Here is a 27,667-nt window from a genome sequence, read left to right on the forward strand (position 1 = left end):
AATATTTTAATTTGCATTTTAATATACCAGGGCAACAAAAGATACATTGCAATTTGTTATGTGCATTCATCACTGATTTAAAAAAAAAGATCAGTACAGAAGGAGACATACTAACGCTTTCAATTTTAAAATCAGGAAGTATGCTCTCAATTGTAAGGCATTGTATATATTAGGTTCCCTCCCCACTCTCATGCCCTTTAAAAAGGATAATTCTCACGTTGCCACGTGATGTATTGGGACTTTCCCCCCCCCCCTCTGCTAAACCTGGCGTGGACGTGGCCAGCATGTGACGCATTTGGCCCGCCAGCCGCAAATTTGACGGTCCTGCTCTAATATTTACAGAGAAAAATGGTTTATATATGGTATAAGTTATACTTCAATAGCATTATTATTATTATTATTGTGCAAGTACTTTGAAGGGTGGTTGCTTGTCCTTTTTAATTAAGAAAAATATTTGATCGTTTGGTTTCATATTTCAAGAATTAAAATATATCACAATGAGAATTATTCTTTTCATCTATTGGGTTATTGCTTGCCACATGGATCCCCCAGTTCCAATTCCATGATCTTTAATACTTTGGTCGCATAAAGTGCACCTCTATGAGCTTAATGGTGATGACGAAGCTTCCCCAGTTGAAAGTTGGACTCGAACAAATTGCTTTCCATGATTAAAACAGAAAGGGACAGAACTCCGGAGAATGTAAAATAAGATCCCATACAAATACCATTTCCCCTTATTTGCAACCTTCTGTCCATCTCTCGCAAGATGGCTGGCATCTCAAGCCTGCAGATGGCTAATTGCTGCCCTCGCTGTCGTTCTCCTCATCCTGTTCCTTCAGATCCTCTAAGATGAGGTCGTCAATGTCCACACATAGGCTGCCTTGGCTTATGCAAGTGGCTACTGTGGAACCAGTGCTATCGTGCACTAGGCTGGGACAGATGACTTTTGGCAAGCGATTCCTTATCCGGCTTTGTGGATGAACACAATAGGTTCCAGGAATATGAGGCTCTGCAGGAGAAGAGAAGAGAATAACGGCTGACTGCTGCCCCGGTGATCAAACTTGAGATCTATTTTTTTATAACCCGAAACCCTAGCTTAACTTGCTTCCCTACCCCTACTACTTCCGTGGCACGACAAAACCGCGCTCCACTAAAGCGCGCCCGATTAAACCGCGTCGCTGATGTCATCAGCAGGGCGACAACAGCGACCGCGGAGAAAAAAGGGCGCTTTAAATAGCGCTTTGAAAGCAAGCCGATTCAAGTTAAGGTAAGGGTTAGGTTTAGGGTTAGGTTTAGTCGCGCTGTGATGACATCAGCTACGCGGTTTCGTCGAGCGCGCTTTAGTCGAACGCGGTTTTGTGGTGGAACCTACTACTTCCACCTTTTCTAGATAGCAGTACAGGGACGTGCAGTCACTAGAGGCAGGGGAGGCGTGGCCTCACCAGTCATGAGGAAAAGGAAAGAATTTTAAAGATTTAAAAAAAAAATAATTAAAGCCAAGGTAGTTGCTGCCAGATTCCAAGTCACAGGGACTTGGAGTCTGCTTAGTGTTAACTATAGGAGGAGGCGAGAGAACTATGGGCCTCCTGTGCATAAGGAATTTTTCGCCTTTCAAGAGTTAAGCAAGGGTTAAAAAGCGAAAAATTTCGTATGCAAAGGAGGCACGTGATTCTCCCGCCTCCTGATCTGGGAGCAGCGAATCATGCCTTCCTTGCAGTTGAGCGACTGCGCAATCTAGCAGCAGGAGCCTTGCTTGTAAAACGCGCCTGTGTTGGAAAAGTTCATGCTCCGAGCAAGTTCAACTCTCCACTTTGCATCGCGGGAGCCGCCAAGAGCAGAACCATCGGAAGACTTAGAGGTCTCTTATTTCAAACACTCTCCCTTAAGAATGATTAAGTCTGCATTAAGACATTATTGTTATTATCATCCCCGACATGGCAAATTAAAGCAATCTGCATATGGAAGCCACTTGGGAATTTATGGCCAACAAACATGGTAAGCGAATATGGGGCTACTGAGAAGTAAAGCCCACAGACTTAACTGCTGGGCTGGCTGCAGGCTGGGGCAGCGGGCGGGCAGCGGTCTCGGCAGTGGCGGGGCACTTTGCATCAGGAGCCGATTGGGAGCCGTTCGGGAGCTGATCGGGAGCTGCCAAGCGCCTTTGCTGCAGACCCGGGTATGGTGCTGGGCTGCCCAGCACCATACCCGGGTCTGCAGCAAAGGCGCTTGGCGGCTCCGGCGATGCAAAGTGCCCCACTGCCACCGAGGCCGACATTCACACTGCCGCCGATGCTGCCGCCCGCCCGCAGCATCGGCGGCGGCGTAAATGTCAGCCTCGGCAGCGGCGGGGCACTTTGCATCGCAGGAACTTCAGCGGCCGGCGCTGCCGCTTCCTCTGCTGCCGCCGCTTTCCCCTCTGCCCTGGCCATGGCTTATGCCACTTTCGGAGTGCTGCCCTTTCGGAAAGCCCCAGCACTGTGTCCGCTATAAAGCGGGACGCGTCCCGCCTGTATGGCAGACACAGCGTTGGGGCTTTAAAGCCCTGCCGCTGTGTCCGCCATAGAGCGGGACGCATCCTGCCTGTATGGCGGACACAGCGGTGGGGCTTCAGTGGGGCTTTTGGAAAGCCGTGCCAGGGCTTTGGCAGGGCTTTCCGAAAGCCCCGCCGAAGCCCTGGTTCTGGCAGACATAGGGCAGTAGACATATGGTGGCTTTTGCCCGCTTGCCTCACCAGCCATAAAGCTCACCGCATGTCACTGTAGCAGTAAGATCCTTTCCACGCCCCGGTGCTGACTCAGAGAGAGGGCATGGAATCCATAACCAGAACAATCCTCTGAGCCCCCCAAAAATTGCCTGCCTGCTGTGATATTTTTGTATTTGTCCCCAGAAAGTATTCCAAACAACCCTGCAGAAGGTGCTGTTTGTATTTTTTAAAAAATAAGGTATTAAAACCAGCTAAATAAAGAAAAATGAAAATCACGTTTTCACAACCTTTTTGCTGACAATGACCGACATCAATTTGGTGTAGCATCCCGGAAGATAACGCGCATACTGCCTGTTGAGCATGGCAGGGATTCTGAAGATTCAGGGCACGGCCAATCTCACCTGATCGGTTGTAGCAATCTTCTGCAAAGCAAGAATGCTGCTGTCTGCCTCGAGGTCCTCCATGGAACTTTCGAGGTGGGAGGATACACCTTGGGAGTACAGGTGTATGGCACTGGAAGCAAGGAGATGGTGCCCCCATCTGAGCTGATCCCCTGTATGGGGTAGGCAGAAGTAGGTCCTTTATTTATTTGATTTATATAGCCACCTATTCTGACCCCCCTCGTCCCACACCAAAGCACGCCGAGCCAAAGATACTTTACGGACTTTATTAACAGACAGACAGGTCCTTGGCAGCAATCCAGCACAGACAGGCCTTGGTAGCAATCCAGCCTGCCAAGCTAACACTACAGTTCTCCAACATCAGTGAATGTGTTGACTCCTGCAAAAGGGGCGTGTGCACAAGCATTCCTTTTATAGTCTTGAGAGGAGCCTAATTACCACCAGCTGAGTGCAATTACCTCCTGTTACTGAGCAACTGTTCTTTACACCTAATAGCTCTCCGGTGCCAGGCATTCAGGAACAACTCCCTTGGCTCCTCCCCACTGCTGACATCCGGATCACACTCCCTTGTCTCCTCCCCACTGGTCCAAGGCTCAGGCGCCTCCTGGTGGCCAACCAGCCTCTCTGCGTCCTGCTCGGAGTCGGAACCCTGTCCAGGGTCCTCCACATCCTCCAGAGCCGACTCATAGGGCCCCTCGCTGTCGGAGTCTGGTGGCAGCTCCAGCGGCTCCTGCTGGGCCACAACAGCCACCTATCTGACATATGTGATTGTGGGCAGCTTCCTATAAAACTTTATGGCCTGTTCATTCTACCCCATCCCCAGGGCCTAGTTTTATTATAATTCATAGCACTGTCTTTTATAACTTTTCCTCAGGCCACCGAACTAAAGAGAAAAGATAACTTTTAATGATTCACAATGTGTTGTGAGACTGTACAGATTCTGCAACCGGCAAATTTTGCAAAATAAATACACATTTCCCAGAACGTGGAAGACGCAAACTAGCTTAACAATATCAATGGGCAGCCTCACATCCATTGCTCCCAGTGTGATAAGAAATATTAGAACTATTAATAAAGGTGAATATTTGTAGCTCTGGGTTGAAATGAGGGGTCCTGGGTGCTCTCTGAGCTTGCTTGTTTTCTTGAAGACATTTCATGACCCTAACTCAGTGGTGGGATTCAGCCAGTTCGCACCTATTGGGGAGAACCGGTTGCTAACTTTCTAAGCAGTTCGGAGAACCGGTTGTTGGAAGAAATCTCCTTTTGTTTTTTTCCCACTTTACAGGGCTAATCCTGTAAGGAAGGCAGGAAGGAAACATTCCAGTGTTGTTTCCAGACTCATCTTTGTTGCCCTGCTTACAGAAACTGCCTCTCCGGTTAACCCTTATTACACTGTAACAGCTACGGCGAAGCGCCCATCGACCTGAGTGATGTTGAGTTGGCCACGCCCGCCCAGTCACATGACCACCGAGCCCCATCTACCCCGTTGGTCATTAGGGCAGAGAACCGGTTGTTAAAGTATTTGAATCCCACCACTGCCCTAACTAGATAACATCGTCAGTGCTAGTCACTAGATGTTACCTAGTTATGGTAATGAAATGTCTGTAAGAAAACAAGCAGACTCAGAAAACACCAAGGACTCTTTACTAGAGCTATGGTTACCTAACTCACAGCAGCTACCTGCCCCCCAACCTCCCACCACCACCACTCTGGGAGCTGGGTTGGGCTGAGATAAAGTGACTGGCCCAATGTCACCCAGCCAGCTTTCAGGCTTAAGGGTGGCCTAGAATTCAGTCTTCTAGTTTCTAGGCTAGTACTTTCACCAAGAAACCTGACTCTCTTGATGATCACGATAATGCAAACAGATGCTTCTTGGTGTGGGAGTGTTCTACGTACAGACTGAAGATTCTAAAAAGCGCCATCCCAGGTTCTTACTTGCTCAAGTTAGAAACACACAGAGCATCCAATTTCTGAGAGTCAAACGGGGCATTTTTTAATACTCCCCGAAGGAAAGGAGGCTGCTTTTCTCAAAATTCAGATAGCTCTTCTGTTCTAGCTACCAAGGAAAATTTTGAAGGCCTTCATATCTTGTAATTCAGGATATGTCAACACGCATCAGTGGTGGGTTTCAAAAATTTTTCGAACCTACTCTGTGGGTGTGGCCTCCTTTGTGGGAGTGACTTGCCAGCCATGTGACCTGGTGGGAGTGGGTTGCCGGCTATGTATTCTCCCTCCCTCCCTCTCTCTCTCTCTCTTTCCTTCCTTTTGTCTCTCTGTCCCTTTTTCCTTTTTTTCTTTCATCTCTCTCTCACTTTTTCTTCCTTTTTTTCTTTCTTCCTTTATTTCTTTCTTCCTTTCTTTCTCTTTCTCTCTCGTGTGAGTCTGTGTGTGTGTGTCAGTGGTGGGTTTCAAAATTTTTTGGAACCTCTTCTGTAGGTGTGGCCTGCTTTCCGGGTCCACTGGTGGAACCTCTTCTAACCGTTTCGGTAGATTTGACGAACCGGTTCCACCGAACTGGTGCGAACTGGTAGGAACCCACCTCTGACACACATCATCCTGAGGTCTGGATATCAAATGGCCTAACAAAAGATGATCAACTAACATGCTGTATAATTTTGGCTTGCTAGATTTAACAAATATGTGGCTTTCTAAGACTTGGGATTGGTAACTATACCAGCCCATGCAGGATTTGCCTCTCACCTGAAAGTATGGCCACACGATAAACATTTAAACTCTGCTGTGCCCCACATTTTATCATATGGCACCGGATCATAGCGGGTCTTACATCGGTGGCAACGGGATACCTGTGAACGATACCAAACGAAGAGCTGAGCAAGCTTCCAACTCCCAAAATAATCTCAATAATAGTAAGAAGAGCAGGAATTCTGTCAAGAGTTGTGTATCAGTGCATTGTTGCTGTGACCGTTGTGCTAAGGCTGATTAAATCCAGCAATTTCTTTCCTGGAGTGCTACCACATGGCAATCTGTTTCATTGGCAAGCCGCAATCAAGGTCCTGTAATTCCAACCCACTTCTCTTCTTGGTGATTCTGTTTTGGCCTTACCAATGGGAATCATGGACATTTTCAAGAACTCATAAGCCCCATATGGGGTTAGTACAAAATGTGGGTTGAGAAACAGGGGAGAAAGTTGACAGTCTATTTCATGGGGAAAATATAGGAAGAAAAATGTGTTGGAATGTATATTTCATCCAATGCAGTAGCGCAGGAAGTAGTGAAGAGCCGAGGTGGCGCAGTGGTTAGGGTGCAGTACTGCAGGCCACTTCAGCTGACTGTTATCTGCAGTTCAGCGGTTCTAATCTCACCGGCTCAAGGTTGACTCAGCCTTCCATCCTTCCGAGGTGGGTAAAATGAGGACCCGGATTGTTGTTGGGGGCAATATGCTGACTCTGTAAACCGCTTAGAGAGGGCTGAAAGCCCTATGAAGCGGTATAGAAGTCTAACTGCTATTGCTATTGTTTTTAAAAAAAGAACCTGTAGACTCCTGCAGTGTAATGGCTCCTTGGGTTGTTGAACTGATAATCTGACCAGAGGAACAGAACCCATTTTTTGAAGCTGTGTGCTGTTGGTCTCAGAAATCCTTCACACAGCAGCTGGTGTCCAAAATGCCCCTCTGCCTTACGCAGAGTTTATTTGGCTTTTATACAGTTTCAACAAGCAAAGCAAGAGCATAGGTAGCAACAGAACCTTATTGGCTTATTCTCCTTGTCAATCTCTAAGACCATCCCAGCCAGGGTAGAATCTCACACAACAACACAACAGTTCCTGGTACTGACTGGCTCTACTAATTAGGTAAGGTCATAGATGTTGAGGTAACCGATTACAGCCCACAGCTTCAGAAAATGGGTTCTGTTCCTGTGGTCAGATAATCAGTTCAACAACCCAAGGAGCCATTACACTGCAGGAGTCTACAGGTTCTTTTTTTAAAAACAATAGCAATAACAGTTAGACTTATATACCGCTTCATAGCAGTAGCTTTCAGCCCTCTCTAAGCGGTTTACAGAGTCAGCACATCGCCCCCAACAACAATCCGGGTCCTCATTTTACCCACCTTGGAAGGATGGAAGGCTGAGTCAACCTTGAGCCGGTGAGATTTGAACCGCCGAACTGCAGATAACAGTCAGCTGAAGTGGCCTGCAGTACTGCACCCTAACCACTGCGCCACCTCGGCTCTTAAAAAAATGTGTTGCAAACACATTTGCTCCAATTCTTTTTAAAATGAGAAGGACAGGTGAGCATACTAATCTCCATGCTCCACAGAGCATAGTGGAGGACTGTTCTATCTCATACTTGCATGGTCTTTTTCTTTTCAATTTAGGCAAGAGTGGAAAACAGCAAGGAAGACAGTGAGGCCACGAGAACAGTCTAGTCCAGTGGTAGTCAACCTGGTCCCTACCGCCCACTAGTGGGCGTTCCAGCTTTCATGGTGGGCGGTAGGGGTTTGCCGTAGCTCTGCTTTATAAATTTTATAAAGTAAAGTTACTTCCCTACTTTATAAATCACCATGACTATGGAACCGGTGGGCGAAAATTTTAATACTACCAGAAATACAAAAGTGGGTGGTAGGTATAAAAAGGTTTACTACCCCTGGTCTAGTTAGAAGTCAGCTTTCTTAGACCACTTTCCTTTGAGAGCTAAGCAATCAGATAGGATCTTGCCTTAAGGCTATCACACCGACCTGTTTTCTCTCTGGGACCCTACGCCACCACATCTGATCGCAGAGTTGGCAGGAAAACTGGCGGTTAACGGGAGGGATGCGATTGTTTTCGGCATTATTGAACATCTGTAAGTTCTCCATGGTCAAGGGCATCAGCTGTTTAGCAACCTCCTAAGGAAAACACAAAGGAAAGACACGGAAGTAATCCCAAGTGCTCTAAAATACTAAACATCCAAGTATTTTCTCCATAGATTAAATTAACGTGTCTCGTCAACTAGAGAAGGGAAGGAAGGGAAAGGCTTTGGACATGAAAGTTCTGACTGATGCTGCAGAGAAACGTACTATGGATTAGGAAGGAAGGAAGCTATTTAACAGAGCTTCCAACATATTTGTAAACATGTTTTATTTTGCAATGTGTTGGAACATCAATAAATATTCCTTTACTTCACCATTAAATATCCAAAGGTATTGTCATGAATAGATGAAATAATTGGCTGTTCCAACTCTTACATTGCTTTCCTGTTTTAATTCTTTCAGTGCTGCTGATATTTGGCTAGGCATTGGAGTTATTCTCCAGAGACTAATGACCATACACATACAGGAGCCTACCAGCCCTAATTTCTGAGATCTATTGCCCAGGAAAGCACTAATGGGAACTAAATTCTCTCAGGTTGGGTTAGGGAACAATAGGGCTGATGGCAGAACCACCATCCTACTGTACCAGCCATGCTTCGTCAGCTGCCAGTCTGCCATATACACTGGGGGGAGGGAGGCTATCGGCGATCCCTGCCACCTAGGAAAGCTGATCAGCGGTATTCTGGAAGGCCGATCCAATTGCCAATCAGCTGCTCGGCAGCGAAGGCTCCAGCGTTCTCCAGTGATAGAGAACCAACCCCCTTCCCCCCCCCACCACAATATTCACTCTATAAGACGCACAGAAATGGTTCCACCCACTTTTTTGAGGCGGGGGAAGTGCACCTTATAGTGGGGAAAATACGGTAATTGGCAGTTAGAGATAACCAAGGGGGAAGTGGGGAAGAGGGGAAGAGTCAACCAGATGCTTTGGGTGCGAAAACTCAGATCTGGCTTTGCTCCCCTATAACCACTTGGCTTTGGTGTACTTTCATTAATAATGGAGCGGAGTCTTTCTTTCTCATTGACCAAGTTGGGACGGCTGATATTAAGCCGAATCTGTGACTATGTCCTTACCAGAGAAGGACTCAGAAGAGTTGGAGGAGCAAAGAAAGAACCTGAAACCCTGGTACCCCAGCAGGGAGCCTGGGGGTGGCCAGCTTGAGTTTGGTCTCTGATTGAAGGTGAGAGAGACCAATGCCCCTACCCATGATACCGGAGGACTGGCAGGAGGGCTCACTGGGAGGGGCAACACCCTGTTGGTTGTGGGGAGTTGGAAGAATGCAGGAACCGTAAGAACTCCCTCTGGGGTTCAATGTTGTGTGAGGCGCCAGGGGTCAAACTCGCTGACCTCCGGATTGGGCTGAAACTGTTGAAAGAGGGCCCCTAAGCTGTGGCGTTTGACTAAGAACTCAACTATCTGAGAGAGAGATTCCTTGAGTTCGGGATATGTGACTGACACATCCTGGTGGAACAAGGCCTAGCTACCAGCATGGCCATGGCAGTGGTACCAGATCCAGCTGCCCCAGAACTATCTGTCCTGGCAGCCCTGGCCGTCCAACCAGCACTCTACCGCTGTACCAGCCCCAACTGCTATCCTGCCCCATTCACATCCCCAGAACCAGTCATCCTCCCTGGTCAGGTGCGAAGTACCCGTGGTTCGCTCATGAGGCCAATGTTGAGAAAAGACACGGACACGAGCCTTCTCGGGATGAGGCGACCCAGATTGGGGGGTCTAGGAGCTCCTTTTATTGAGATAGGACAAAGGCAGGAGGAGCAATCAGCATGTGATTTAAGACAGCCTGTCAAACTACAATTGCTAATCTACTGCTCAGGGAAGTTCTGTCTATATATGGTCAAATCCTGGGCGTTGGGTAAGGCACATCTAGAGTGAACTATCAGGATGTTATGTTCTTTTAGGAGTTTGTTTTTTCCTGTGTGGTTCAGCGTGACTGTGCATGCCCTGTTATCCACTGGACCATGGGTGACCGCCACGCCTACACAAGGAGTTATATGACAACAGTCAGGGAGAACGCCAACCATCCTCCTTGGGGGTGAAGTATGATTGAAGCCTGAAACAACTAGGCTACTTTTGGGGCTGGCATTATATCAATCAATCAATCAATCAGAAAGGAGCTGGAAGGTACCTTGGAGGTCTTCTAGTCCAACCTCTCCCTGTTCCTTGTCCCGCTCTCTGGTGCTTTGGAAAATAAATTGACCACCTCTTCTTTGTGGCAGCCCCTCAAATACTGGAATACTGCTATCATGTCACTGCAATTGCTTCTTTTCTCTAGACTAGCCAAACCCAAATCCAGCAACCGTTCTTTACATGTTTTAATCTCCAGGCCTTTAATCATTTTAGTTGCTCTTCTTTGTACTTTTTCCAAAGTCTCAAGATCTTTTTCGTAACCAAAACTGGATGCAATATTCCAAGTGTGGCTTTATTATGGCTTTATAAAGGGTTCCACCACAAAACATCGTTCGACTAAAGCGCGCTCGATGAAACCACGTACCTGACGTCATCACAGCATGACGAAAAAAGCACGCTGTGAGCGCTAAAGCTAAAATTAACCCCTAAACCTAAACCTAACCCCCCGAAACCTAACCCTAAACCTAAACCTAAACCTAACCCTTAACCTAACCCTAAACCTAACCCTAAACCTAACCCTTAACCTAACGCTAAACCTAACCCTAACCCTTAACCTAACGCTAAACCTAACGCTAACGCTAACCCTAACCCTAACCCTAACCCTTAACCTAACCCTAACCCTAACCCTAACCCTAACCCTAACCCTAACCCTAACCCTTACCTTAACTTGAATCGGCTTGCTTTCAAAGCGCTTTTTAAAGCGCCCTTTTTTCTCCGCGGTCGCTGTTGTCGTGCTGCTGATGACGTCAGCGACGCGCTTTAATCGGGCGCGCTTTAGTGGACCGCGGTTTTGTCGTGCCACGTTATAAAGCGGTACTACTTTACATGATTGTTATTCTATGCCTCCATTTATACAAGCAAGAACTGCATTAGCTTTTTTGGCTGCTACCCTACAGTGCTGGCTGATATTTAAGTAATGGTGCACTAAGACTCCAAGGTCTCTCACATAGTTGCTTGTTTTTGAGCCATTCTTTGCCTAATTGGAACTTTTAACTTTGCTTTTTCCTGCCTAAGTGTAAAACTTTGCTTTTCTCCACATTAAATTTCATTTTATGGCATAGGGCCCTGTTCTGACCCCCCCTCGTCCCACACCAACACACACTCCGAGCCAAAGATAAGTTACGGCATTTAATTTACAGACAGACAGGTCCTTGGCAGCAAATCGGTACAGATAAGGCTTGGCAGCAATCCAGCTTGCCAAGCTCACAGTAATGTTCTCCGACATTCGTTCCTGCGTTGACCTCTGCAAGAGGGGCGTGAGCACAAGTAGTCTTTTTATAGTCTGGAGAGGAGCCTAATGACCACCAGCTGAGTGCAATTACCTCCTGTAACTGCGCAACTGTTCCTTATGCCTATTAGCTCTTCGGTGCCGGGCATTCAGGAACAACTCACTGCTGGCGTCCAGCTCACTCCCCTTTGTCTCCTCCCCACTGGCCGAAGGCTCAGGCACCTCCTGGTGGCCAACCAGCCTCTCTGCACCCTGCTCGGAGTCGGAACCCTGTCCAGGGTCCTCCACATCCTCCAGAGCCGACTCATAGGGCCCCTCGCTGTCGGAGTCTGGTGGCAGCTCCAACAGCTCCTGCTGGGCCACAATTGTTCGGCCACTTCATGCGAGACCTAAGACAACATTCTGAAGGCCTTCTGGCAGACCAGCAAGTTGCCAACCAAATTAAGATCATCTAACAGAGGAAACGGCCCATCACTGCCTATATCCAGGAGTTCTGAAGCCTGGCCCCAGTTGATCCTGATGGATTACTTCTGAGAGAGGCTGAACTGGGAATTATGTTACATCTGCCTGTCACGAGGAGTACTGAGAAATCTGTTCCATCATATTCTAGCATTTTTAGTCTCACCTTAATTTTCTTATTATCCTTGCCCTTCTTGTCCTGCCAAAAAAAATAAATTATATTAAACTTCATACATAGCAGTGTTAAATTGTAACTTTGGAAACAATTGATAAGGTTGCTCTATGGCTTCTACAATATAGACCCCCTGGGTATTCTTTCTCATTCCACTTTCTTTCTTTTTTTAATGCATAGACCACAGAGAGACGTAGTTACTTATTCTTTAATTTTCCAATAATGTCTGTATATTCTATGGGGCTTCAGAGGCACAGCTGGAAATAATGATGCTGAGAGACTAATGATTTGCTTTTCGATATCTTAGGTTTCCATTTAATTTCTTTTTCAAATTTTTAAAAAAACTTAGAAGCAGGTGGAAAATGTTAAGAAAATTGCTTCTGAGCACAGGGCTTGCATTGAACACCTATGATTTAAGAGCTACTCATCAACAATTGATAAAGTCTTCATGCCAAATGATTAAACTGCTAACCAGTCTATTAACTGTTAAAGGGGATTGACAAAGACAGACATTTTAGATCTGCCTAAAAAAAAAATAAACTGTGATTATTCTCTCCTTAAAACTTCAAACTGACAGTTCAACTTCTCAGAGAATCTGATCTAAATAAAGTAGAAAAAAAGAATGTTACCAAAGTCATCTTCATCAATTGTAGCTGCCTGTACTCCTCCCTTAATCACCTGTTTATTCTGCTCCTCTTCTTTCTTCAGTTTATTCACTACTTTCTAAAAACACATAGAAAAGTTACAGTGAAAACGTAGACAGCATAAATACGCACCTAACTATGAAATTATTACCATGCAACAAAGAACAGTTTCCAAGTCACAAAAACATATTGTCGGGAAAATGTCACAGTTCGTTGCAGCAATCAAATCCAGAGAGTACACACAGGTAACTGATTCAGCAGGATTTGTTAACATCTCTTTATATAGAATATAACACATAAGTAAATATACAATACCACAAGTGGTTCTTCCAGTATGGTAGAAAGTACAAGCCAACACAAGAAGAAGAGAGAACAGTTGCCAGTTTTTGTTCCAGTAGCAGACTAATTTTCGCTTTAGCACAGAAGTTAAATTAAGAAATGCCCTGGCTATATAGCTGTCTCCAGCAAATACTGTTTCAGTTTCCAAACAGTCCCCATTGGTTGACTTGTCATCATATTTATTCATTGGCTGGCGTTGCCTATTCCAGTCTATGAATATACTCTTGACAGGAAATGAGAATGGTAAGAAATTGAATGAGTAAACCAAACCTACCTAGAATGTTAGATCTGGAACTGATAGATGGGTAGAATAGCTCAGATATAATGGCAGAATATGAAGCTGGTGAAGGTTTAATAGTAAAAGAACTAAACTGTAGGAATTTGAAGCCTAGAAGAACTTGTTATTTAAAAAGTAAAGTAATGCTGTATAGAATTCATTTCTATTTCCATTTTTATGTTACACTTTTATACATGGAATTGTGCTACATCCAAAATTCAGATTTTAGAATTTATATCTTGACACATGGTCTAGATATAATTTAGGTTTAGGTTTATTAGATTTATATGCTGCCCTTCTCCCAAGGACTCAGGGCGGCATACAACATTAAAAGAAACACATAATACAAAAGTTAAAAAAATATTAAAGTATTGTCTTAATGTATCTGTTTAACTGTTTAACTGTTTATTAGATTTATAGGCCGCCCAATCCCGGAGGACTCCGGGCGGCTTACAGAAACAGAAATTAAAGGAAATTAAAAACAGATAAAAACACGACAAATTAAAAAAAAACACAACATGCACCCAATTTAAGTGGGGCTGGACCTCAATCGAGAGGTCAACAGAGAAGGCCCTACTCCGAGGCGTCACCAGCCGGCATTGTCCAGCTAATGGCACCTGGAGAAGGCCCATCCTGTGCGATTTTAGATCAACTATCACCTGTAACTTCTCTCTTACTCTTTGGTTTTAATGATTTGAACTATGTTAATCAGGTACCTGCAAAGTTTAATAGAGATGTTTTGATTAGAAAACGGTATAAAAATACCTTAAGTATTAAAAACTTCTAACGATGTATTAGCATATATTACCAGTATAATCATGCCATATTTAACATTGGTTGGTTATCCACTCATATTTACCCTTTATCTTTAGTTTTCTACATGTATAACATTTTTATATTCTTTTAAATTTGTGTATTTGAATTTATATCATCACTATCCCTTAACTATTTTATAAATATATATTATTTTAAATATAAAAAAATGTATATTCCAAAGAGGGGGAAAAAAGATTTTGGGGAAGAGTTCTGGATAAGGCATGGGCAACTTAGGTGAAAGGCACACCTGGGGTCAGGGCCGGATTTAGATGAAAAGAAGCCCTAGGCTATTCCACTTATGAGGCCCTTTCACCTCCCATTTTTAAGTTTGTAAATTACATGAGAGACAATAAAATACATCATTACTGTGATATATGTCAATATATATCAATATATATAGCTGGCCTCCCGACGGAGGGCGGCTCTGCTCTGCGGCAAAGGCAGCGAGGCCAGCCGCCTCCCCTGCTGCGCTCAGCTGCCCGGCTCGGCCCCCTCGCCCTCCCCTGCCTGGCCGCTGGTGGGCTCCGCGTCGACGGGGCGGCTACTGGGAGCGGCCGCGCCTCTCGCCCGACCACCGGTGCCGGGAACGTGGGCGGGCTCCCCAACTGCCGCAGCACTGGAACGATCTTAACCAATACATTTTTATGTTTGTTTATTAGTCATATGCGTAGAATTTCTCCTTATTTTCGGTTCAGTGTTTTAGTGTTCACTGTTTTTAGAATAGTGTAATTTTAATTTTGCTAACAATTTGAATGTAGGCCCCTCTTGATCTTGAGGCCCTAGGCTGAAGCCTTGTTAGCCTATAGGAAAACCCGGCCCTGCCTGGGGTTACCCCCTCCTTACATCTTTAATCATGAATGGCCAACTTCAAATCTGGGGTAAATATTTATTTCCTTTTGACTTCAATGGAGGAGGAGGAATAATTAAAACAAGAACTGACGAGTCACATCAGAGCACCTAAGGATAACAATCATAAGGGCTATATGACCCTTATGATTTCTAAAACAGTTAATTTTACCTTATACTGAGAAAATAACAGGAAGAGAGGGGGGGAAAGCATCTGGAATACTATATGATAATCTGTAGAATGGCAGCTGGTTTCCCTTCTAAGATTAAACTAGTTGGATTCTTTGTACTCCCTTTCCCAATTTAGTGCCCATCGTATGCCTTTCAATGTGGCCTTTCGCACTGCCTAAATGAAAAAGAGCATCTAAATTAAACAGATCATTATTACCAATGCTATCGGATCACCGCTGAGCTTCTCTCCATCTTCTGGCTCTACACCTAAAGACCAACAATACATAGTTAGAGCAGGTTAGATTTAAAAGAAACAAACAGCCAACATGAAGATTTCTAGTTAGGAATTTGAGAAATGCATACTTTATGGAAATCCATGTGACATGCAACAGTTGACCGAGGATGACGGCAACTTGGCATCATTTGAATTGATGTCTATGTTTAATGCTCGTGGATTATCCTTTCTCAGCATTATCTCTGCAAATGTTATCATTTCTGTGGTTTTCCATACATTAGATTCCTTTAAAATCAAGCAACTGCATTTTTATTGCAACATGAATAGGCAACCTTTAGGTGAGACTAAGGAATGGAGAGAAGGTAATCCTTCCTTCCTCTCATCTCATCTATGCAAGACTTTCTATCGATTTCCCTCCGCAAAAAGGGGGAAAACCTTGCCAATAGGGTTCAACAGCTCCCAAGATTGCCAATTCTGATACCGGAGGAAGCCATAAATATAAATTTTAATATTGTGAACTGCCCAGATTTGCCTTGTACTAATCTGGGCAGCTAATAAATTTTACAAATATTAAATAAAGCAAAACAAAACAAATAGAAGAAATAAATGTCTACATGCACATATTTGCAAACCTGTTGGGTGCAATGAATATGTTAATAAAAGGATTCAAAAAACTCAAGGAAGCAAGGCAAGGCACGTGTTGAATGGAAAATACACACTCCAATCATTAGTCTGACTTGGGCAATGTGTGTTTTAGATCAGTTAAGCAATTTTTTTTTAAGAAAGAATTTTTTAACTTTTTTCTCCCCAGCACTTATGACAAAGAGAAGATACCTACAGCTCCAGGCCCTATGAAGCAGGACAGGCTGCAGAAGTAAAAATATAAAAACAAATATGATTAATAATAACAACCCTGTGTCTGGACATGCAAGCAGGAAGAATAAGGATATTTCAGAATTATAATAGACTGAAAACATCAGAAAAAACTATAATACAGAAGGTACTGTCTGAATCTTCAACCAGGCTATGGAAATCCCTGAGCTTCTTCCTTCCTTCTGCTTGTTCCCTCCTCTGTGGATGTATCCCTAACCACCACGAACGGCCCAAAATATCTCAGTGCGAACTCCCCATGCTCCCACACCGTCTAAGAGTTCAGCATTCACCTTCTGTTTGTTTTATATCAAGGATGATGTACTTGCAGACGATGTCATGATTGTTGTTGAACGTCCGCATCAGAATCACCGCGTCCACGATGCTCACTTTTCCATGGAATTTCTCCCGTAGTCGGCGGACACTTTTTTCTAGCTGCGTTGAAAATATGAAAGCAATTAAAAATGTAAAATTTTCAGAGACCTGACCTATTTTCTCTTAGGACAGAATTCCTCTTAGTGCCAACCAGTGGTGGGATTCAGCCAGTTCGCACCTATTCGGGAGAACCGGTTGTTAACTTTCTAAGCAGTTCGGAGAACCGGTTTTGGGAAGAAATCTTTTGTTTTTTTTCCACTTTACAGGGCTAATCCTGTAAGGAAGGCAGGAAGGAAACATTCTGGTGTTGTTTCTAGCCTAATCTTTATTGACCTGCTTACAGAAACTGCCTCTCCAGTTAACCCTTACTACCATTGTAACAACTAAGGCGAAGTGCCCATCGACCTGAGTGACATTGACTTGGCCACGCCCACATGATCACATGACCACCGAGCCCCTCCTACCCAGCTGGTCATTAGGGCAGAGAACTGGTTGGTAAATTATTTGAATCCCACCACTGGTTTTTGGTTTTTAAATGTGACCTTACTTTTCTCACCATTGAATTGCACTTTGTTGGATAGGGCCCAGTTTTCAACTCTGCCAAGATCCTTCTAAATCTTGAATCTATCATTTAAGATGTTGGCTATTCCGCCCAGGTGGGTGTCATCTGCAAATATTATAAGTTCTCATTCTATCTCCTCATTTACATCCTTTATGGAGATGTTGAAAAATACTGGGCCTAAGACAGAACCTTGGGGTACCCCACTGCATGCTTTGTAAGCCAGTTACGAATCCATCTGCTGGTGATGCTATCTATCCGACATCTTTCTATCTTAGCAAGAAGTAGGCTGTGGTTTACTTTGTCAAACGCTTTAGTGAATTCTATGTAAAGTTACATCTACAGCATTTTGTTGGTCCACTAATTTAGTCACTTTGTCAAAGAATATAATGTTTGTTTGGCATGATCTATTTTTGACAAACCATGTTGGTTTTAGTAACAGTTTTGCTTGTTTCTATGTGTTTGCAGATCAATTATTTGATTATCTTTTCCAGGATCTTCCAAGGTACTAATGTCTAACTGATTGATATGTAGTATCTTGGATCCATTCCCCCCCCACTTTTTTTTTTGATGATGGGAACCACATCAGCTCTTTTCTAGTCCTCTGGTAGTTCCCCAGTGCTCCAGAACTCTGAAAGATATGATTCAGTGGTTTTGAGAGCATGCCCCCCCCCCCAGCTCCTTTATATAATCCTGCAATATAATCCACCTGGTCATGCTGGAGATGTGGTTCTCTCGATGCTACATATTTTCATGGATTGCTAGTCGTCACTTATAAAGCCCTTCATGGTATTGGACCTGGGTACTTGAGAGACCGCCTGCTGTCAATTACCTCCAACAGACCTATTAGATTAAGGTGACCAGATTTTCAGATTGGTAAAGAGGGACACCTTTGACCAGGGGGCGGGGGGTTTGATTAAAAATTTTATACGGGGCAACAAAAATTTTCATACAACGCAAAAATAGTATTATAATATTTTTTTTATTTCAACATAACTACAATTTACAAATATAAATTGTAACTGTTGCCAAACATCCGAATTTTGATCACGTGACCATGAGGATGCTGCAATGGTCGCTAAGTGTGAAAAATGGTCATCAGTCACTTTTTTCAATGTCATTGTAACTTTGGTCACTAAGCCCATTATACCACCTTTCTTGCCACAGTTCTTAAGTGAATAACTGCAGCTGATAAGTTAGTAACATAAGTGAATCTGGTTTCCCCATTTGACTTTGTCAAAAGGTGATTATATGACCCCAGGACACTGAAACCATCATAAATACGAATCTGTTGCCAAACATCAAAATTTTGATCGCGTGACCATGAGGATGCTGCAACAGTTGCTAAGTGTGAAAATGGTCGCTAAGTGTGAAAAATGGTCATCAGTCACTTTTTTCAATGCCATTGTAACTTTGGTCACTATACCACCTTTCTTGCCACAGTTCTTAAGTGAATCTTAAGTGAAGATGTTATATCTTAAGTGAATCTTAAGTCTTAAGTGAAGATGTTATACAGTAGAACCTCTGGTCACGAACACTTCTGACCAAAATATTCACATTCTCTCCCCTCACCCCCCCCCGCTGCTGATTTCCCCTTCTGCACCATTTTTTCTGTAAGCGCCAAATTTCCAAACTTAGGTTTGATTCATGATCAAATCAGTTTGCGACCAATGTTATGGAACGAATTATGGTTGCGACCAGAGGTTCTACTGTATTCATGCCTTTACATACTCTATATCACCTCAAAATGTTGCACAGCCTTCATAAGTTTCTAATACAGATAAAATTAAATACAACATCAAAACCATAAAAAAGTAAAATTAACCTGGCTGGAAAATTCTATGCCTGTCTTGCTATTATTACTGACACACTTCCTGCAGTATTTGATGGCTAAAAGAAAAAAATATTGTTAAAGTGTGTATTATGTTCACTCCCATATCTTGTCTGCTGCGTTGATTTTGAATTCATTAAAAGAGCTTATTTTATATATCAGGTTTGACGAGACGTGTTAGGTTTTAATGTAATTTGACTCCACATGTATACTGTCTTCTCTTATATTATTATTATTATTATTATTATTATTATTATTATTATTATTTCTTTAAAACTAGGATATGTTAAGTATATTGATATGAAGCGGAAATACACCTATGAGAGGAGGAGTGGGAAACAGAAGGGAGAAGAAAGATGGGAAGAGAGGGATAGGAGAGAGGGTAAGGGGGGAAGATGAGGAGGATGAGGATAAGGAGGAGTGGAATGTAGAGAGAGGAGAAGGAGAAAGGAAGGGGAAGTAGAGTAGGAAAGGATGATGGAGGGAAGATAGGAAGTTGGAGAGAGGTAGAAGAAAGAGGTGTATGGAGAGCAGAAGAGCTACAATGGGTTTTTATTTTGTGGGGCATTGATGACAAGAGGAACTGATGTAATTATTATTTAATACTATATGATACTGGCTATGTATAGTATACATGTGATTGTATGTTATGAAAATGGAAATAAAAATATGTTTAAAAAAATATAATCCATCTGGTCTTGGTGATTTGAACTCATCTAGAGTGGATAGGCATTGTTTTCCCACTTTCTTGCTCATTTTGACTGTATTTCTGATCTGTTTTTTACAATAGTGCTTTTCGTACGTTGAACTATTTTTCCCTCTTGTGTAAAGACAGATGCAAAGAATGAATTAAGCAACTCTGCTTTCTCCCTACTGGCCGTCATATCCTTGTTACCGTCACTCATTAATGAACAAATCGTTTCCTTTTTTCTTGCTTTATACATGCTTATATACATGTTTTATATACATATTTAAAAGAAACGTTTTATTATTTCATCTTTGTTAGCAAGTCCGGTATAGCTGACCTTCTAGTTCCCTCTTCTATATTTTGGGTGGCAAAGTTGTCTACTGGGTTTGTCAGGAACCTGTTTGACCTACCACTTGATGAAGAGTTTGTCTCCCAGTTGATATCAGGGTAGTTGTTGTGGCCTGCCAGCAGAGCCGGGGGCAGATTCGGACAGTGAGGAGGTTGGGGAGGAACATGGGCCAGTCCTGGAGTCAGGGGAAGACTCTGAAGAGGACTCTGTGTCGGAGGCAGAGAGGGGGCCAGAGCCGTATGCCAGCTATCAACTGCCTTCAGAGTCAGACATCAGTGAGGCAGATGAACAGCTGGAGCCTGTTCCCAGTGTGCAGATACAGAGTTTCCAGACAAGGGAACAGCTAAAGAATAGGGGTTGACTTGGGAGTAAGGGCACAGGTGGACGATGAATGCCCCCTCCCAAAGGAAATAAAAGAGGAGCAAAAGGGGAGTGGAGTTTTCAGGAGACAATTAGTTCGCTTAATTGGTTCGTGACTCTCCGAGACTCCTTGCCAAGTTTTGCAGATATTGGCCTGTCATCTCTCCAAGCCAGATAAGGTCTGTGACTATAAATCCTCCCTTGAAAGACGTTGTTGTACGTGAATGAGCTGTGGAATTCACAGTAAATTAATAAAAGGGGATTTTTTGTCGGGACAAGGAGTTTTCTTCATGCTCTTGGGAAGCCTAGATCAGAACAGTAGTTAAAGTCCCCAGCTACTGTTGCAGTGTGCTTCCTGCCCACCTGGTTAGAAAAAGGTCATCTATTTGATTGGCTGGTGGCACACCTATCGCAATGCCATTCCTGTTTCCTTTTATATTAACCCAAATGCATTCAAGAAGGATTTCTTCCTTGGATTGGTTGTTTTTTTTCCGCATTTCTATAGAGGTGTAGTCATTTTTTACATACAATGCAACTCCACCTCGTCTTTTGTTAACTCAGTTTCTTTTAAAGAATTTAAAATCCTTCTAGCATTCCAAGCATGGGTTTCATCCCACCCATGTTTTGGTAATGGCAACAATGTCATGTTTGCTCTGATGTACTAGGACTTCAAGTTCACCCTGTTTGTTCCTCATACTTTAAGTATTATTGCATAGGCATCTGAGGCCTTTTTGGCTAACTCTGCATTTGTATCTGAGTTCCCCTTCTTTGAATTACCGGTAGCTGCTAAAATTTGTCTCCCTTTCCCTCCAACTTTAGTTTAAAGCCCTTCAGATAAGGTGAGACCGCTGATTGGCTTTTTGCTGTTTCTTTCAATTTTTTAAGTTCTTAAACTCACGCCCTCGTCACCTCAAGACTCGACTACTGTAACGCGCTCTACATGGGGCTGCCCTTGGAAAGTGTTCGGAGACTACAATTGGTCCAGAATGCAGCCGCGTGAGCGATACTGGGTGTACCTAGATACACCCATGTTACACCTATCCTCCGCGAGCTGCACTGGCTCCCTATTGGTCTCCGAACACCCTTCACGGTGCTGGTTATCACCTTTAAAGCCCTAAAGCCCCAGGCCTAGGACCTGGATATCTCGGTGACCGCCTCCTGCAACATATCTCCCAGCGCCCAATAAGATCTCACATGGTGGGCCTTCTCCGGGTGCCGTCGACTACACAATGTCGTCTGGCGGCTCCTCGGGGGAGAGCCTTCACTGTAGCTGCCCGCCCTCTGGAACGATCTACTCCCTGAGATCTGGACCCTCCCCACTCTCTCGGCCTTCCGGAAGTCTGTTAAGACCTGGCTGTTCCGGCAGGCCTGGGGCTGCTGATCTTTGATTGAGCTTCAGCCCCATTAAGATCGAATGCATGTTGTGCCTTTTTTTTTTAATTCGCTTGTCTTATATTTTAAATTTTTTAATACTTCTTAACTGTTTTTATGTAAGCCGCCCGGAGTCCTTCGGGATTGGGCGGCATACAAATCCATTAAAATTGAAAATTGAAATTGAATTCAACTTCTGTCTTCTGTTGCTCAATTCCAAATGTCCTGTTATCTACCTTGAATTTTTCAACTGTCCATACAAAAAAAATTGAGAAGTAAATCCCTCTGCAACCAGTTGTTCTCTTGATTTCATGTTATATTCTTATATTGATAGATTAACCATTTCTCTCTAACTGCTGTTTCTTTCCTATAAAATGTTACCTGTGCTAAAACCCACACTGGCGTTTTCAGGCCTGGTTCCATTGTGCCATAGAAAATCATGCCATCCAAATCTGAGATTCTGCCTAATGCTAAAATTCTTTTATTTCTCAGAAGCACTTTGTCTTTCCCCCAAATCAAAAAAGGAAGTTGCAAAATACAATTTTAAATCAGGCAATTCCAATCCTCCTCAGTCTTTTGCATATTGGAGGGCTTTAACCCTTGGCTTTTTTCCTTGCCATTATTTATATATGTAAAGGATGTATCGGTTGTCAAAATATGTTTTGTTTGAAACAAAAACATCATTCCAGCCAATACATTCATTTTTATCATGGAGATTCTCCTCAAAAATGACAGTTGTAATTTCACCCATCTGAACATGTCCTTCTTAATTTTATTTCATGACTTAACATAAATTATTCTGAAACATCGTACAATTCATATTAGTCATAGTAATAACCAATAATTCTACTTTTTTAGTCTAAAAGTTAGTTTTCCCCCCCATCAGTTTCATTTGATTTTCCATTTTTATATTCTTTGTTAACATGTTTTGGTTATTAATTTTAAACTCAGATAATACACCAAAATCCTTTAGTTTTTCTATCAATATTTCTATTCCTCCTAAAGGCACTTCATAAGCAAACACCTGCAATTTATGTTTCTATTTTAATTGTGACTCCAATAATTCTGTCATTTTCCCTTTTACTGCTATTCAATACATCTGAAACTACTTTGAAGAACAGTGGTGACAGGAGACATTCTTGTCTTGTCCCTTTCTGTATCTCACAGAGTTTCGTTAATTCTCCATCTATAATGATCTGTGCCTCTTGTGAGGTAGAAATTGATTTTACCCATTTAATAAAATCCTCTTTGAATCCCATATCTTCCAAATTTTTAAATACGAAAGTCCAGTTCGAATTGTCAAAGGCCTTTGCTACATCTTAAAAAGATCCATGAACTTATTTCTAATTATGTTATTCTAGGTATTTCAAGCCACGGTTGTTCCTGAAAGTGTTGCAAGAGGCTGCAGGCTTGTGCATGAAATGCAATTTTACCAGGTCTGAACTAGTCTTGCTAATCCTCTTCAAAGGTCATGTCTTTGTGATATCTCCTTTGTGTCACCTAAGCCTGTCACGGAGGCTTAGATACTAAATTAGTTTTTAGCTTTTCCTGATGCAGAACAATATCTGATGAGGTTGGTGATGACAGGGACAGAGGGGATCTGCCCAGCTTCTAGTGTTCTTTTAAGCTGCTGAGCTTCCCCTGTTGGCAAAGTAGGGGAAGGACGTGAGGGCAAATTAGATGAAAGTTATCCCAATGAACAACAGAGATACTTCTGCTTCATCTTGCACCCTTCCTATACCCAGGATATTTTGGAACGTAAGAGCACCACACACATATTCAGAAATAGCCCAGGTGACAAATCACCAACAGGGGATAAACTCCATGCCAATAACCTGTTTTTCATGCAAAGGAAAACTGGTTAAAATCTCCATCCCAGATAACGGCCCACACCAGAGGTCGGTTCCTACCAGTTCGCACCTATTCGGTAGAACCGGTTCGTCAAATCTACCGAACCGGTTAGAAGAGGTTCCACCAGTGGACCCGGAAAGCAGGCCACACCTACAGAAGAGGTTCCAAAATTTTTTGAAACCCACCACTGGTCCTTGGATATGATTATTCTACACCATCATGCTCCTATTTATAAAACTCAGTGCCTCTGTGAAAGGGAAGGATGACTACTGCGTTTGTGGTGCAATCAGAACATTGCGTGTGTTGAAGTTGTTTTAATGCAAACCAAAGATGCCTTTTAAAAAACAAGTTTACATCCTATTCTTATGCATGCCAGTGCTATGTGTGATGCAATTTAAGGTGGTTCTGACAAGTGTCGTCGGCATCTTCATATCCGGTCACATGGGCGTCAAGCCACTCCCATCCGGTCACATGGGTGGCAAGCCACTCCCACAAAGGAGGCCACGCCCACAGAGTAGGTTCGAACAATTTTTGAAACCCACCACTGGCCCACACTAACCCAACACTACATTAAGGAGAGCAATTGGAGGCTGTTCCATCCAACAATTTGTGATGTTCAGTGGGAAGGGGAAATGAAGCTGAGGAGGAATCCCCCAACTATGCCTTTAAATAGAGCCAGCTAAATGACAACCCCAGATGCTGTCTTTGCCAGAATCCTTTTTTTTTTTTTTTGATAATTTAAACACTAGAGGAAGCCCATTAACCCAGTTGCCTGTTGATGTCCCTGGTCCTCCCAGATTTTTCAAAGGTTTTTCTGAAGCAAATAGCTAGAGGAAACTTAGCCGGAGTAAAAAGATAAGATGCCAACAATAAACAGACCACTTGGCTTGTGATATTTGTTGTGCCACTGTCCTCTGGCACTTCTGGTAAGAAGGAACAATATTTACAGATTGCATCAGTGTTACATCAGGGATTATTTTTCTGTACCTTTGCTCCCTCCCGGCCCAGAACAATTAACTCAAGATAAACACAAAACTAGTTGACAACTGCTGAATATAAATCCATCCACTGAGCTAAAAAAATCAGTGTTTGGTATCTGTGCATCTGCTAAGAATTGATTCCTCTATTTCTACAAAATATTGGTTGTGCTTGTGCCTGGTGTTTTTGAAGTTTCAATACTAATGAAAGGATTGGTCAGACTCGGAGGCCAAGTGGGAGACTGTAATTTGCAAGAATTAAATTTAACTTTAAGTTAGGAGTTTGGATACTATTTAGCCTGTGCATTAGAAAAGAGCAAAGCTAGGCCACTGACCCAAAGGTGCTTTTCCAAAAGCAACTGGACTTCCTTTGTTTTTCCTTAAAGACACGCTACTTCTCATACAAGAAATGAAGAAGCTTCTTGGGATGAGAAGCAAAATGTCTTCATGGGATAAAGAAAATCCTGCTGCCTTTGGAAAAGCATCTCTTGGACAAGCATAACCTGGATGACTGAGAATCTCCATAAACATCTACTGTAGCTCACAGACAGTAATCTAGAGAGACCGCAATATTCTGTTTCCTTGGCAGAGGGAACATTATCACCTTCATCCAGTATTTATTCTGCAAAACAAGAATTTTCTTTATTTCAGTGCCACTATGATTGTGTGACCCTCTTCCTTCTTCACAGTAGCATTTCCCTATGTTTAAAATCATTTTCAAGGCCAGGTGGCCATAGGATACAATCAGCTTTTGCACATTTAAAAAAAGTTTATGTTTAACCGTACACTTCCTTCTCTAGGGAATGAGAGTGTGCACGCATATTGCAGTTCTATTAATACTTGGGGCAAACATATTTTCCCCTCTGATAAACTCCAGGCCACTGACAGAGAAGATAAAGGGAAGGAAGAGGCCCAATTTGCTGCAAATTGGGAGCATCCGGGGGAATATACAGGAGGATTCTAAACTGTCTCTCCTATATTCATTAGCAAACCCATGGCTGGGAACTGCATATTTACAAAGCATACAGCGCTGCCCTTGATGGAACATATTTATATCCAGTAGTGTGCAAAACATTCTACATGTAAACTGTTTTGTATTAAAACATGCCATTTTGAGCCCCAAACAATTGTTTCAAGTAGAATACAGCTGTTTTGCGTTAGACCCAGATGATGCCAATCACTTTCCTAATGTGTCAAATGTGAAGCAGCTCTGGTTTGAGCTGAACACATTTTCAAAATGATTGAAGCAGACCTCTTAGGTATGAATCAGAAGGGGACACTTCGAATTTAGTGTTTTGCACAAACTTCTTTAATGAAAGCAGTTGTCCCTGGCTGGCAAAATTCTCTCCAAGCTATGTTAAATATTTTAGAAAAATGTAGCCTGAGCTACATAGAAATGATTTTGAGTAGCTATAGGAAAAGCGTGATATGTTTGGTGGCCCTTTCTAGGATATCTTTTGATATCCATATATATCATTAAATTATTGTTATACATTATAAATTTTTAATTTAATTCTGTGAATATTCAGGCATCTATACTGGTAGAGTCAGGAACTCTGCAATCATTGACAGTCTGTGGCTACAAATATTTTGGGTTAAAACCTGGACTATCCACTCACATATAAAATTCTATACCCTGTTATTTCCTGTCCTCGCTCTGCAGCAATAGTAAAAATCTGAGACTATTCCTCTGATGCAATTGCTCTTCTCTTTTCTGTTTGTCTTTTATTGAAATGTTATATTTGGTCTTGCGTTTTCTTTGTCCTTGGTTGGGCAAACACAGGTTTCAAAGGATGGCAGCTTAAGTAAATAAAACCAAAATTTCTTTCTGTGCAACGTACAATAGTCACTACTTCCTGAATGCCTTATTTCTATTGCTCTTTCTTCCTTTGTCCTGTTGTTCTTCTCTGATGGTTTCTCTTCTGCTTTAACATTTTACAATCTTTAGCAATAATTATTTCTTCAATGTGGCCCAGTATTGAAACTTTAGTGTAAGGCCCATGGAGCAGAAGGGAAGTTACCGATAGGTAGAAATGAGGAACAAGGAAATTATAACAGAATAATACGGTGATCTATTTCTCAGACAGATAGTTTAACACTGAATATCAAATACTATAGATAGGACACAACCGGAGAGTTCTGGTTATCATTTTTTGGGGGGGGAAACAGGATACTGAATCATAAGACCTGTTGATTTGACACTGAGGACTTTTATTAAAATTGCTATCAAAATCACCTGCCCCTAGAACTGTAGCTGCACAAATCCGAATGATCCGTGGGTTCCCTCTTTACTGCCCTCTCGTGCCCCTCCGGGGATTTGCAGGCGAGTATTTTCTCGCCAAAGAGTTACTGTATTACCCAAGAAACAGCCTTCCTCGGACATGTCATAGTCTAGATCGTACAGGAAAGCGATGCAACCATTTAATCAACCATCTGATGTTGATTAAAGATGAAGGGCGTTGCAATCTCTTGCAACCAAGGAGGAAACTCCTTGGCAGGCATCGGCCCAAATACTGCCAATTCCTGCAGACCCTTTCTTGAAAATAAGATTTTGCCCTCTCGCTGCCGCGAAGAGGGTAGCGCCTACCTCCACCTCGTCCTGCTTCTCCCTCCGGTACATGGTGCTGAAGGCTGAGGGTCGGTTCCTTCTCCAGCTTTAGGTCGGTGCTCCGTCCCACTCGGGCAACGGAGGGCGGCCCAGGAAGCCCTCCAGATCAAACCAAGCCCAGCCCAGCCCAGCCTGCCGCCACCGCTTTCACTTTCAATCCGCTCAAAACAAAGGGGATGTTTCGTTTCCCCGGACTTCCTTCTTCTTTCCGCCGAGATCGTTCGTCCTAGCGGCGGCTTGGGTAGCCACCGGGTTCGGAAAGTCACTTTTCAATCGGAAACCGCCCTTTCTCCTCCTCCCCCAAATAAACAGGTTTTTTTTCCCCCCATTATTTGCTTGCCGTTTGCAATTTTTGCATTGGGGGGGGTGGGTTTGCATTCAGCAGGTGCTTCCTCTCTCCATCTGGCTCCGCGGAAACTTTACGCTTAGAAAAACCTGGATTGGCGTTTGTCCCGTTTAACTCGGAGAGCGGATCTCCGTGCGTGTCACTGTGTTTTGACGTGCGAGGGTAATGATCGGTGTTTCGGTGCAATCGCCCTTTTTTTATTTAAAAACATGTAAAACATGTTGGGAAGTTATC

The 27,667-nt window shown here is 43.2% G+C and overlaps 1 protein-coding gene across 1 annotated transcript; it reads right to left on the minus strand.

Moving 5' to 3' along the window:
* On the minus strand, nt 1-27,445 carry SHFL (shiftless antiviral inhibitor of ribosomal frameshifting). The gene is made up of 9 exons (XM_032209469.1): nt 27,067-27,445; nt 16,412-16,553; nt 15,231-15,280; nt 12,599-12,643; nt 11,915-11,947; nt 7,802-7,951; nt 5,806-5,909; nt 3,106-3,257; nt 1-1,009 (listed from the first exon to the last, which is right to left on the minus strand). Exons 1-9 carry the CDS (start codon nt 27,097-27,099, stop codon nt 795-797), a joined length of 924 nt encoding a protein of 307 aa, XP_032065360.1. The 5' UTR covers nt 27,100-27,445; the 3' UTR covers nt 1-794.
* Between the last annotated feature and the right edge of the window lie 222 nt (nt 27,446-27,667).

The sequence above is a fragment of the Thamnophis elegans genome, chromosome 2 (genome assembly GCF_009769535.1).
Source record: "Thamnophis elegans isolate rThaEle1 chromosome 2, rThaEle1.pri, whole genome shotgun sequence".
NCBI classification, from domain to species: domain Eukaryota; kingdom Metazoa; phylum Chordata; class Lepidosauria; order Squamata; family Colubridae; genus Thamnophis; species Thamnophis elegans.

Coding starts and splice junctions, on each gene's coding strand:
- SHFL (XM_032209469.1), bottom strand. CDS start 27,099: ATGTACCGGAGGGAGAAGCAGGACGAGGTGGAG. Junction 16,554..27,066: donor AGAAGCAGGACGAGGTGGAG/GTAGGCGCTACC, acceptor TTTTCAACGCAG/CTAGAAAAAAGTGTCCGCCG. Junction 3,258..5,805: donor TCGTGTGGCCATACTTTCAG/GTGAGAGGCAAA, acceptor TACCCCATACAG/GGGATCAGCTCAGATGGGGG.